General features: G+C 40.2%; 1 protein-coding gene across 2 annotated transcripts; it reads right to left on the minus strand.

Annotated features, from left to right (window-relative positions):
- Positions 1-196: 196 nt before the first annotated feature.
- Positions 197-14045, minus strand: fxyd6l (FXYD domain containing ion transport regulator 6 like). Of its 2 annotated transcripts, none has more exons than XM_067237483.1 (10): positions 13786-14045; positions 4743-4799; positions 4423-4449; positions 2831-2860; positions 2449-2472; positions 1724-1798; positions 889-918; positions 720-750; positions 592-623; positions 197-480 (listed from the first exon to the last, which is right to left on the minus strand). In XM_067237483.1, exons 2-7 carry the CDS (start codon positions 4792-4794, stop codon positions 896-898), a joined length of 231 nt encoding a protein of 76 aa, XP_067093584.1. In that variant the 5' UTR covers positions 4795-4799; positions 13786-14045; the 3' UTR covers positions 197-480; positions 592-623; positions 720-750; positions 889-895. The 2 variants fall into 2 exon arrangements, with proteins under 2 accessions (XP_067093584.1, XP_067093583.1); XM_067237482.1 differs by having other exon boundaries at positions 715-750; positions 13786-14042.
- Between the last annotated feature and the right edge of the window lie 110 nt (positions 14046-14155).

Genomic DNA, 14155 nt, shown 5'->3' on the forward strand with positions numbered 1-14155 from the left:
GTATGGCAAGAGACACTCTCACTATTACTTTAACGCCGTTGCACGTCTTGAGGAAGATGAATGTGTTGCCAATTCTTCCTCCGTGAAGACATACAACGTCAGCAGAACTTTGCTGCAGGAGCTGTATAGAACCGCTGTCCCAAGCTCTATTGCAAACAGTTCAAAATGAACATGCATTTACGCAATGAAAATGTAATATTTTTCTACAGTTGTTTATTTAATAATTCAGGAAAAAAAACGTTTACAATTTCTAATTAATAAAGTACTTTCCTCGTTTAGCCCTTTATCGATAAACACAATAATCACAGAATCACATTGACTTTGCAGAGGAATACATAGAAAAATTGAGAACTAAAACATATGGCAAGCCGAGAGCATATCAGCAGGATGTAGACATGGGATGAAGCTCTTTTTGTGACTGCCTAGTCTGCGAATGGTATTCTGTCCAATGCTGACGGCTGGTGGCTTGACTTGGTATCACTAGAGTGGACAACAAGGCGTCAACAAAGAAGACTCATAATAGTATTTATTTATTAAACAAATAAAGGAGATTATTTGATAAGAATAGTTAAGATTAAACGTTGTACTTACTATTAACCCATCCCTGGAAAACATCTTATCACCTAAAGGAAGAACTAAGTTGTTAAAACAGCAAGCCATGAATGCAATTATCTACAGGCAAAATAACACCGAAACATAACTGGCCATCTTTACCGTACGTGTTCCCAGCCGCTGTGCCAGGAATCTTTACTGAGATGCAAAGAAAAACATAAAAAAAGGAATAAAGAAATTTATTAAAAACAAGATAGTATATTTCACCGAACATTTCCCCAAAATACTCTGAATAGTCAAGGAGACAGCATCTTATCCCGTCCTAACCAAACTTACCATGGCTTCACTTGCAACGGCATTTTCGGCCTGTATTAAAACATACAATAAAATCAGAGGTACTCTAATGGAAAGCATGTTAAAGCATGTAAACAGGTCTAAAAACAGGAACAAAAACAAATCAGAGGGAACAGACACATTCACTCCAAGTCGGAAGCTTCTGAAACCATGTCTGAGCTATTGCATGCAATTCACATGGGTCTGCAAGCAATGCATGCTTAACTAATAACACTTATGAGTGGACACTACAGACATCTCGCTGTGCTGTATCTGAAGCAGAGAGGGGAATGAAAGAAGGGGTGCACGACTAAGACAGCCCACCAAGGTCTCTCCATTACAAATTTATAGGCCGGTTTGGATTACAAGCCTTCAGCGGCTGCAGTCATTCATGTATGTACATATATATATGTGTGTATGTAAACGGACTGCTGCAGTATATATATACACTTTAGGATAGTAAGATTGGGGGGAGGGGGGGGGGTGTAGAGGGGAGGTGAAGACCTCTCCAGGTGGGGGGTCGGTGTTGAAGTAATTCAAGGCTGTTGGCCTGCCAGTCCCTCAGGAGTATTTGTGATTTACCAGACCCTGCTAGAAGGGAGAGTAGGCTGCAGAGAGTAGGCTGCAGAGAGTAGGCTGCAGAGAGTAGGCTGCAGAGAGTAGGCTGCAGAGAGTTGGCTGCAGAGAGTAGGCTGCAGAGAGTAGGCTGCAGAGAGTAGGCTGCAGAGAGTAGGCTGCAGAGAGGAGGCTGCAGAGAGTTGGCTGCAGAGAGTAGGCTGCAGAGAGTAGGCTGCAGAGTAGGCACACGGCTGTCCTTAACTGATCCGGAAACACTTACTGACAATCAGGACGATGCCCATGATGAACAGTACCACAGCAAACACCAGCCCACCGATTCTCAGGGATTTGTAGTCTGAAAAGGAGGTGAGAGGTCATTTTCCATGGCGAGCTAAGTAGGTCGTGAGGACATGTGGTGTTCTGTGAGTGAACTTCTACTTGTATGAAGTCTGCTTTACTTCTATCTACAGAGCAGGTCCATGGAAACTGTTAACATCAGTGTTGAGCCTTCATAGGTGCTTCTATAGAATTTACAGCTATGTCTCTGTGTGGCTGTGCAGATAGTAGCCTGCATCAATCATCCAATTTCCTGAGAGAGGATTTTATCACCATCGATAGTCTGCCAACACACAGCTTTACTCAGTATGCCCGATAGGGAGCAGATGAATATTTAATATGTATCTAGATCATTCTGGATTCGTTTTCTAGATATTCTATTGACAGCATTCAAACGTCATCCTTGTAAAAGAGGCTGTGGTCTTAACAGACTAGCACACAAGGGTACATAGTTCTCAAAGTCACTCCACTATGACTCTACAGAGAATTTGAGAAAAACAGCAGACAGAATCAGAGCTATTTGGCGGCTGCAGTCCGGAAGCTTGGCCTTGGGGGTTATGATTTTTCCATCGCTACTGGAGAGATGGAGGGAAAAATGCAACCCCATCTTGACTTCCTAGAAGTTTCCTGTGGAGGGTCACACGTTCAAAAGTCCATGTTGGTTCTCACCGTAAGTGAAGGGACTGTCGTAGTCTGGAAGAAGGGTACACAGAGAGAAGGGGTTAGCAGCCAGATGGATCAAGCCTCGCTTTGGATAAAGGAGTCTGCAAAATGAATAAACTAATGTACATTTAGTCACAAGTAGTAGGGCTTAGCATTCCTAACAGTTTGAAAAGAGCCCTGTAAATGATGCAAAGGTCAGAGACTATTATAAATAGGTTTGTCGTATACTGGGACTAGAGTCCTCTTTGCATACACACACACATGTTTCCAGAGCGAGTGGGGTGTACACAGTGGAAACATTTGAATATCAACCCTGCTTTTTCCTGAAACATCCTTATGAGAGTATGTGAAGCTTTTGCTTGACATAAGTGAGACATTAAGCAGTTACCTGGGACACTTGGGTCATCGATTGGAGATGCTGCAAAACAGAATAAACACTTTTTTTTACCAACCACCTTGCTGTGTGACTTTGTACCCGAGTGTGTGGTAGTACCTAACATGATTTAATGAATGTTTGGTTAAACTGCCTGGGCTGATACATAGGTTTTAATAATGTAAACAGTATAATGAAGTATATGATAGCTAACAAGGCTGATGTTGACTCTTCACAATAAACTTCCAATCCACCGCTGGCTCTATACACCAGGAAGAAACTGATTAATGCACAACACATTGTCATCATTAAATCATGCCACATAACACAGTTGAGTGAAGTGAGTGTACAGTTACTGAAAACACCTACTCCAGGAAATTGTACGGATTCAACACTTCACGATGCAACTAAAATATCCAACACATAACATTTGCAACAGAGCAATAGTCAAACACAGTCTGAGAGTGTGGGTGTGATTGTTGGGCATCATTCCCATTTCGGGAATGACCAACATCTGGAAAATAAAAACATCTGCTTGTCAGCGTTGTGTTCGTGCTGTTGCAGCACACAACCAGGTGCAAGCTGGCTCTTCAATACCTCAGGCGTTTGGGGACATTCCTCTTTAACCCTTGTGCTGCCTTCGGGTCACATGACCCAAAGGTTCATAACGAACCACCGTTGTGTTTACCCAATTTTACCCAATACAAAAACAAATAAAAATAATTTTCTTTTAACCATTGCAATGTGGGGGGTCTGAAACAGCCCAACAGTTAAAAGAAAATGCTTCACTTTGTTTTTGTAGGAGGTAAATTTGTCGCAATACGACGGTGGGTCACAATGACTGATGGGTCAGAATGACCCGAAGATAACACAAGGGTTAAGACTGAAAGTGGGAAGAAGCCGTTCTCTTAAACCACTTCAAACGGTCTCATCCCTTCTCTGCTGACCTTTCCTTCTGGTTGTCTGCCTGTGCGCTGTGAGCGAGAGCAGTGTTGCGTATCACTTGAATGATAATGGAGAACTCCCCGACAAGAACTGGACAACTATCAACGGGGACGCAGGTCAACTTCTCTGCCAGCTAACGCTTTCTTTGCTCTCATCCATCCCCGCCATTAGGAGGCTAACTGGCATTGTGTCCTCACAGTCCTGGCCAAGAGCCCTCAAAAGCAAGAAAAACAACCCATGTAGGGCGACGTGCTCAGGATCATGTCCAAGCCGAGAGCACACTGTCTGGGCACAAACAGGGCCTCATGGTACCACAATATGAAACGCTTGGGTGGATGCCCAGTCTGAGATTACAAATAAATCCCTAACTTAACTTATTCTGGTGAGAAATGGTCTTCACCTCATATAGGTCCGGGTGAATTTCAGTACTTCATTCACCACCCACCATATTAAAGCTGACGGTCTTTATAAGTGCTGTGTTGGAAGTCTGAAGTGTTCTCTGTGGCTAGTTCTGAGGGATTGGACAGAGACAGGACACAGCCCCTTGCAGCACCGCAACGGACAACGTACAAGTCAGTAACAAATCTCTTCGTGCGTAGCTGTGTTCGCTTTAGCAGACTGCACACATTCCATTCCTCTCCAGTGCTACAGAATTAACTTACCTGGCATCTCTCTGCCAAATGCTGAGCCTGGGAGAGCACAAACAGACCAGAAGCCTGGTCAATTGAACTGCTGATGCTTGAAATTCAGGTCTGTGTCAAATTCATTTGGATTAAATATACAGTGAAACCTATGCCAAAATGTCTGTCTAAATGTTTTGACATGAGCCTGCTATTTTTAATGGCGTTTCCAGTTCCGTCCAATTTGCTTAGTCTTTTACTTAGTGTTTCCCCAGGTCACATGGAGAAGTTACTGAGCGCAGCCAAACATCCTGGTGTCAAACTGGAGCCAGTGTGAAGAGGCCAGAGACCGCGGTACTCACCCAACGCAGGGGCCACAACGGAGCAGAGCACCACCAACGCAAACACATCCATCCCTCCTGTCAACAGAAGATATGACGTCAAGAGACACAGATACATAACATAATAAACGTGTGTTGTAAACTTGGCCAGAAATCCAATTTTATGGCCAGGAATGGGTGCTATACCAGACAGAAAAAAAACATTTGATAAAAGGTCAGTGTCAGTGCCAGCTAGGGTTTTCTATTACTTAAAAGCTTTGTTCTTTCACCTTTAACACAAATGGATGATAAGTCATGCAAATACTTTGGTCAGCCAACAGACTTAAGAAAACAAACGTTTGGTCTATGTTTTCACAGCTGTGATACCTCCTTCAGTTCTGACTTACTGACTGAGGAGCAGTGTGTGTGTGTGTGTGTGTGTGTATGCCTGTAGATAGAGGTGTGCCTTGCTAGGTAGTTAATACATTCAACCTGGGTTCCTGAGGCCAAACCGACACATTCAATAATTAACACAGACCAACTAAGAAGACATCCATATTAGCAATCCAAGCTAGAACAAAACCGCCCATCTAAGTCAATCATTTATTGATTATTAGTTCCTGAGGTTGTGCCATTGAAGTGATGCTTTTGATGACCCCACATGATCATTGACCACAACCACAAGGAGGGACTCGAGGGTTCCCAAGAAACGTCCGACCCAAACAAGCCTTAACCAGATGCAACTGGACCCCCTTATGCAATAACCTGACTCGGGGTAAGGGAAGAGTGGGCTATTTCAGGCTCGGCACCCTGAGCATGGGGAGACGGGGACCTGACACTCGCATGTTACAGGGCAAGGCCAGGGTTGAGTGTCTGTTGATATTTGGTCAGTGGGTTATGCAGATCTAGTCCAGAAGTTGCTCTGCTTTCTCCCTCTCTGCTGGGCTGTGTGTTGTAGAGACCTACCACTGCTGGAGCACGTTTTTGTTTCAAGCATTCTTTTGGCATATCTGCCAATCCTTTTTAGATACTCTTACCTTTGTCATTTGGCATGCAGACATGAAGTAACTTACTCTATATGAAGTGTCTTACAGTCATACGTTTACAGAACCAACCGTGACATGAATAGTCAGGGATATATTTTCAAGCAAATATGAGGTTCTCTTATTTACCAAAATATGGTTGAACCGTTTGAAGCTATATCTCAACCATAGTATCAATGGTGACTGGACTATACTGTTAATGGATTTAAAACTGTGATATTTGCAGAAAAAAAAGCTCCTCTCTTTGTGGCTCCCTCCCATGCCAGAGGCAAGCATGCAGTTACTCTGGAATCAATAGAACTATTCATGGGGGAAGGAGGGTCGTTTTGGAGAGATATTTAAAGGTTGTGTAGGCAAGTTGTGCAAAGCTAGCTATTTTAGCTTCAGTTCCAAACGATTCAAACCATAATATCCCACCCCCTCCCTTCAAAGCAACTCCCACAAAACTATATTAACACGCAGAGTGCAGGGGCAGAGTGCGCACAGGTAGGTAGACAGACAGACAGCCCGTCTAATCATTAGGCAGGGTACGGCTTAATGATTGGTTGTGTTTATTACAGTCTTGCGACGCCCACAGATGTCGGATTAATTTCATTTTACCATCAAACCTTTATATGTATTGGTTGCTATCTAGGTTTATTTAGACAAATATGACAACAAATGCTTCTCAACAACATTGCCTACCCTGCCTTTAATGCTCAACTAGGAAAACAGGATTACCAACTAAAGCACTGGACTAAAGCACTGTCTAAGTTGTCTACCAACTAAAGCACTGTCTAATTTAAGTTAACTTGAAGAACTAAACGTTACAACTAAAAAAGTCACGTGCCAACAGAATAATTTGAAAAGGGGCCAGAAAAGAGGGCAATTGATGGATCTCAAACTTTTAGATCGATTAGATTGCTACTTACACTCTTAAAACGAATGTGTTAGAAATCAACACAATGTTTGTGTAATGATGATTTTAACTAATATTGTGTTAAATCGCAGCATCTCTGGGGTTTTTGGGTACACAGATGTCCAACATAACATTGTGTAAATAAATTGGCCAATCAAATCACTAGATCCGTCACGCGCTCCCTCGCCTCAGTTTGAAATGAGCTTGAGACAAACGGCTGCAGCAGTTTGGTCTTCTCTTCATTGAGGTAAGTTCAGTAAAGTAAAGGTTATAATATTTATATCTTTTGTTAAAAGAAAATAATATCATGTATGAGTTTTACTGCGGGATTGTGCCAGGTGTAGCTAACATAAGAAAACAATGTTCGTTTTATGTTAGCGAACTCAGGAACGTTGACTTAGTTTGCCTAAATATGCCAACACAAACGGTTAGCTTTTGCTACTTTTGCTAAGCATCAAGAGAAAATATGTGAAAACAACTTTCCGAATTTCCCGTTTATTTTCCCGATAATAGCAAGGGGTGTAAAACATAACACGTTGTAACTAACGTGTATAGTAGTTAGCCAATGGCACTAAAACAGCAATCACATATTCCTGGCTAGCTAGTCTAACGTTAGCAAGTTGCCTTTTTTGTGGCGCTTGTATGTTCACCTCAGTCTAGCGAAGCACGAGCTTCGCGCCGTTTTAGCCAAATGTACTGTAAAGGTAAAGCTACCTAGGGTTACCTAGTTAGTTTGAAAATGCATATTCAACTGTCAGATCATTAGCAGTTTTACGAGTTAGGATGTGAAACAAAAAGGTACATAGCTTCAGTCTTGAATTCGATTTTCTTATTTGTTAGTGTATTCTTGGAGGTGATCAACACCCTACAGTAGGCTAGGTACGATAGCATCCCTTGGTTTTACGCTTCTGTAAAAACAACTGCTAGTTAAATTAATGCGTAAGAACATGAATAATGTTCGTGTGAAACCATATTCATAATTTTTCTTTCATGTTTACAGTAAAATGATGGATTCTCCAAAATCCCTCACTGCTGTGTTCTTGGATGGGCAAGAAATCTGCAAAAAGACACACACTGTCAGGACCGCCAAGGAAGTCATTGATGCCAGTACATCATTATTGCCATGCCAAGCAGAAATTATTAGAATTCTTAAATTCTGCTCTGACTTCAATGAATATGTGGACACTGATGTGAACAGTCATATTGAACATTTGGATAAATTCCAAATTCAATTCAAGTCAGTTAAGTCAGACATACATGACACTGCTGGTAGCTGTAGCACAGACACGCAGGTATGTATACTGTGGTATTTAAAGATACTACATAATAAATATGCTCAATCCCATTCTATCCTAACTATTCAATGTTAGTTTTATTAATTTGTTGCATGTGAGTTACAGGACATTAATTGCAAAGCAGTAATGTCAGCATTGCTTTTTAACACCTCTTTCTAATTCCTAAAACTTTTAGTGTACTACCATGCCTCTGAATTCTGTGGCTGTACTGAATCCGGATGCTGATTTGACTAATCATATTGAGGTAAGTTGTGAGAAGTTGGTGTCTACCGGGGCTAGAATTATTTTTTTATTTTTTACATAATTACATTTAATTATTGATGATTATGTTTCAGATGGCAAGTTCTTGAGTTTTGACTGAAGTTTATTTAGAGCATAACTGATTTTGTTTAAACTGTTTTTGGCTTGGTATGTTAATTTAGTGTTCAAGATCAGCTAATGATCTTGATCCGGAGAATTTCAAAAGTCATCTCCGACAGAAAGACCCCCGGATTTTGGTGTTCTATCAGGAGAACGGGACTCTTACTGAGAAATGGAGAAGGATATTGGTAACGACTGCTGTTAGCTACCTTGTTGAAAAAAGGGGATTGTAAGTACATTTTCTTCATGGACTGATTTTATTTGCGGGTAGGGGCTTAATTGTTAATAACCAAATTGTGTTCTCTTTTATCCTTTTCATGGTGCTTTATTTCAGTTACCCAGTAAGTGCTGATAAACAACTTCTTGCCAGAGGTATTGTTACAATCTTTCCGTCACTTCAGATTAAAATGGAGGAAGAAAATGAAGGATATGTGAGTAAATAATCAAGTGTAGAATATTGTATGGTTGCTTATTGACTCACTAAAAATAAAATACTATCACTAATTTAATGGTATTCTATATATTTTAGGAGCATTTTTACGATCCAACGAGCCACTCAGGCTTTCTTGAGGACAAACTGAGAAATCTACGGCGGAACCTTAGAGACGATCAGCAGCGTTATTTCAAAAGGGGTTTGGGTCGTGGGTCATCTGAAATCACTGTTACACTGGAAGAAGTTACAGAGGGGGATGAAGAGTCTGCCAAACAGTGGATAACTGTGATTAAGAGGATGAAGCCTACTCCTGAGAATCTTTCGTCAATTAAGATGGGTATGGAGAAAACCTACGCCCACCGTAGGTTTTGGATAACGAGTCAGTCACCCACTGTGGCAGACATTTTTGAACACTACCCCTGCTTCATTGATATGCCATATCTGGTAAGTCAGTTTGCCTATTTTATTACTGTAACTTAAATGAATGAGATTGCATTTATTTAGTGATTGAGTACATTACTTATGTCTTGTCGGTTATTACAACTCTTCAGATCGACAAGGACTTTGGGGAAATGTTTCCAGGGAAAGCAGATCTCTTTCTCCGCAAATGGGAAGCTACCATTGTCCCAAAGTTGCTAAAGCTGGCTGCATTGGAAAAGAATGTTGAAGGACCACCACAACCTGAGAGTGCTGGTAAGTTGCAAGCATAGTTTATAAAAAAAATTAGGGTGACAATAAATTCCTTGTATAATGTTAAATGCATGAAGCATTTTCTGTATTCTGTTGTGTGAAGGACTTATTTAGTTTTTGCCAACAAATTAAATTTGCGCTTTCTTTAGAATCAAAGTGCTTCACAGCCCTCAATATGCTGACCCACTATCTGCCACCTACTGCATCGGGAAGAAGTCAGGGATGGAGTAAATGCAGCGTGAAGTCAGCTCTATCTTACATCTAGGACGTAAAGCCTGTAAGATACTTTTAATATCTGAATTAATTAAATATGTCCATATTCTGTTCCACGGGATAGGTATGAATTGCCAAATTTGTGTTTTGGATGCGTTTGTCTTTTTCAGACAGGAACCAGCATCAATAGCCTCCTGGAGAGCCCTGAGACCGCAACAACAGTGAACCAACCACGCCTTGTGAGCTTAGGACACCCCAGCTCAGCAGTGCAGTATGTCATCGTCGCAGCCACTGATCGTGTTGTGATTCCACTTCAGGATGAAGGCCTGACATGCAGTCTTGACAAACTCTTTAAGCTGTACTGGGTTTGCAACCTGGCCTATCCTTTACAGGTTGCAGCAGTCTTTAAGTTCATGGAGCATCTTTATGGCATGCAGATCTCTGGTGGGAAGAGATCTAGAATCATGGAGCTTGTCGCAAAACTCCAGGTTCTGTAAGTTAAGTCACCATGTACATTTAGTAATTTAGCAGACGCTCTTATCCAGAGCGACTTACAGTAAGTACAGGGACATTCCCCCCGAGGCAAGTAGGGTGAAGTGCCTTGCCCAAGGACACAACGTAATTTTTGCACTGCCGGGGAATCGAACTGGCAACCTTCTGATTACTAGCCCGCTTCCCTCACCGCTCAGCCACCTGACTCCCCTACATCTGTCTAAAGTGCAAAAGACACATTTCTAGAGATGTAAGGAGGCTTGTTAATCATCTCAGACATGTCCATGCACTTTCTGATGGACAGGAATACACTTTATAACACATGTTGATAAAGAAAGTTTTGAACCAGTTGCAAATTTGAGTAGTGTTCCTCTGATTTCATCTGTACCCACACTCCAGTGCTTCTGAGACCAAACTGGACTTACATTGTGACAGTACCACGGACAATATGGATTGCAATGTTCAAGACCACAAAAACTGCTGCAGCCTTCGTCGCCAAAATGTACTCTGCATCAAATTCCACACTGACTGATGTACAAAGAAGTATTGGTTGCACAAAGGAGTTAATTGACAAAACAATTGACTGTTTACAACAAAAAACACTTGCTGTGCTTAACATGTATTCTATACCACAAAATGAACAGGCTGTTCAAAGTTTACTAGAGGATTTTGAAAAAACACAGAACATGTTTGAAGAGGTTGACACTCCTTACAAAATGTGCAAATATTTTTCAGAGAAACTGTCTTTGATAAAGCCAAAGGAAATGTTCTTGGGTTACAGAGGTGACACAGACAGAAAACAGGGGAGGTTAACCCAAATACTGGCAGCTGATACTTGTCAATACATCTCTATCTCTGACACAAAGTGAAAATATGCAAAAATTATATAGGCAATCTTATGATAGATGTGATGGTAAAATGTGTGATTACTCTGATGGTTTAAATTTCAAAAGGCACAAATTGTATAAAAAGTATCCCAATGCCTTACAAATTCAATTATATTTTGATGATTTAGAAACCACTAACCCATTGGTTTCCAAAACTAAAATTCACAAGATGGGTGCTATTTTTTTTTTTTTAAGAAACTTGCCTGCAGAATTTAACTCAGCCCTTGCTAATATTCATCTTTGTTTACTATTTAATTCTATTGATAAAGACACTTATGGCCTTAGAAACATTTTAGCACCTTTATTAGATGATGTAAGATTACTGGAGACCAGAGGCATTGAGGTTGAAATCAGAGGCCAGAAGACCATTCTATTTGGAACAGTATGCCTTTTTACCGCGGACAATCTTGCTTGCCATTCACTTGGTGGCTTTATTGAAAGCTTCTCTGGCAACCATTTCTGTCATTTTTGCATGATTCATAAACTAATGACACAAGAATTTGATGATGATAAAATGGAGTTGCGTAACGGAAAATTATCAGCAGCATGTTGTTCAGGAAAACCCTTCTGCCACTGGTGTCAAGGAGGATTCTTGCCTTAATTCTCTAAATTATTTCCACATTACTGAAAATGTTTGTGTAGATGTCATGCATGACATACTAGAGGGAGTAGCTCCACTCGAAGTAAAACTAATGTTGCAGCATTTCATCTATTTTGAAAAACTCTTTACTTTAGAGCAATTGAATGACAGGATAGCAAGCTTTGACTACGGTTATACTAGTGTAAAGAATAAGCCTAGTGTCATTCTTAATTTTAGAACAGCTGAGAATCCTATAAAACCAACAGCCAGTCAAATGTGGTGTCTTCTTTTCTTGCCTATGCTCATTGGAGATTTTGTGAGTGACCAAGTCAACACTGGCGATTGTTTATACTGCTCCGAGATATTTGTGACATTGTATTTGCTCCTGTTGTTACCAAAGGAATTTCCGTTTTTTTGAAACAACTCATTGACCATCATCATTTATTTAAAAATCTTTATCCAGACAGAAATCTTATCCCAAAACATAATTTCATGACTCACTATTGGGGCTTGATGATGCAATTTGGCCCCCTTGCAAAACTATGGTGTATGCGTTTTGAGGGGAAGCATGGTCCCTTGAAACGACAAGCTCATGTAGTTAATCATTTTATCAGTATTTCAAAGACTTTGGCTTATAAAAACCAAGTTCAGAGCATGTGTACCTGGAAATTAGGTGACCCTTTGAAGAAAAATATATCAGTAGCCAGTAATTTTACGGTTGTGGTTGGAAGTCTATTAAAATGTGATTTGTTTATTGAGAACATGAAAGCACTTGGACATGACAAATATTTGTAGCTCAGTTCATGTGGCCAATTGTGTTGGTGTGTTTGGTCACTTTTATCGAACAGGTTGTGTACTTGCTTTAAACTCTGAATTAGATGATAAGCGTCTTTGGTGAGAGTGCATGTAGTTCCCATTTGTGAACGTGAAGAGGTGCTCATGTTTCTTCAAATCTTAACCGTAAAATATTTTGAAGAGCACCTCTATACTTATGTAATAGAAAGATGAATATGAAATGATGAACTTAAAAGATGCTAAAGATGTTGTACCGCTTGATTTATTGTTGTGTCACTGATTTTGAAACGCACATCATTCCAAAATACAAACTTGTTTAAGGATTTTTGTGATGACATATGCAGTGCATAATATAGTGCCTATTTGTGAACGTGAAGAGGTGCTCATGTTTCTTCAAATCTTAACCGTAAAATATTTTGAAGAGCACCTCCATACTTATGTAATAGAGAAGAAAGATGAATATGAAATTATTAACTTAAAAGATGCTAAAGATGTTGTACTGCTTGATTTATTGTTGTCACTATGATTTTGAAACGCACATCATTCCAAAATACTAACTTGTTTATGGATTTTTGTGATGACCTTATCTAAAGTAATACATGTATGCTGAATTTGTAGTCATGGCTCTTTGGTCATTTATTTGAATTATATTAATGAAAGTTTACATAAACACAGAGGTGTGTTGATTTTGTGTAAGCATAACACAAAAGTGTGTCACAAAAACCTACACAATCGCTGTGTTACATAGTTTAACAAAAGTATTGTGTTAGAAGTAACACAAACTGCGTTGTCCTTATCTAGACATACAACTGTGTTAAAAAACACAAATTGAGTTGTTTTTAACACATCTGTTCTTAGAGTGTAGAGCTCAATACTATATTGGCCTAGTTGTCGCGGCACAGTGAGTTACTTCTGAAAACTTTCTTCGCACCCTAAAGCTTTAAAACTTGATCAACTTAATTATTTCACCCCTCCCCCCCCAAATTAAAAAAATAATAAAAATAACCTAGCCTTGTGTTACTTTTTAGTATGTTGGCCACGAGTTGTATATTTGAGTAAGTTGTGTCGCGACGAGTCAGTTTAGTCATTTTTAAACAACTTGATCGAACTGCGGCCAAGCCTATGGTTTCGCTTGATAACATTAAGTTGCAGCTGTGTACTGCCCCAAGAGGCAGGGAAAGCAACACATCGGATAGAATGACCGTTATTCTTTGGTAAACATGGGAAGGATAACATAATTTGCTTTCTACTGTAGCTCTACTGAGTTGCCTAAAACCTAAGACAAAACATGCATGGCCATAATTTGACATTCAGCTCAGTCAACAAGGAGCTGACTAAAGTGATCAATAAATCTTATGTAAAAGAATCAACTGCAAAAGCAACTCGAGTAGTAACTTACTTTTTTAGAATAAAACCAAGACGACAACGAGTTCCACACAAAAGGTCAATTGAAAAACAGTCCGCGTTTTTTTCACTCCCGAATGCGCCACAATTGTGATACTGTATGAATGTTCTTTGTTGATGAAGGCTTAGCGGCAAACTCGCAAACTTGATTAAAATGCATGCAAACTGGATCACGGAGTGATTCCTCAATAACTTCAGCAGAGCGTTACAAGCTAGGTCTGTCTTTCTACTCAGAAAAGGGGTTGGTCTGAGGTTTAATATAGTGAATGGGTCTTGGGACGTAAGACTCACCGCCAACATTAGGCTACCCCCCTTGCTCAGGAGTAAACTACCAGTAGGCTACTTGGAAGAGACCAGACTTGACA

The sequence above is a fragment of the Osmerus mordax genome, chromosome 6 (assembly GCF_038355195.1).
Source record: "Osmerus mordax isolate fOsmMor3 chromosome 6, fOsmMor3.pri, whole genome shotgun sequence".
In the NCBI taxonomy this organism is placed as follows: domain Eukaryota; kingdom Metazoa; phylum Chordata; class Actinopteri; order Osmeriformes; family Osmeridae; genus Osmerus; species Osmerus mordax.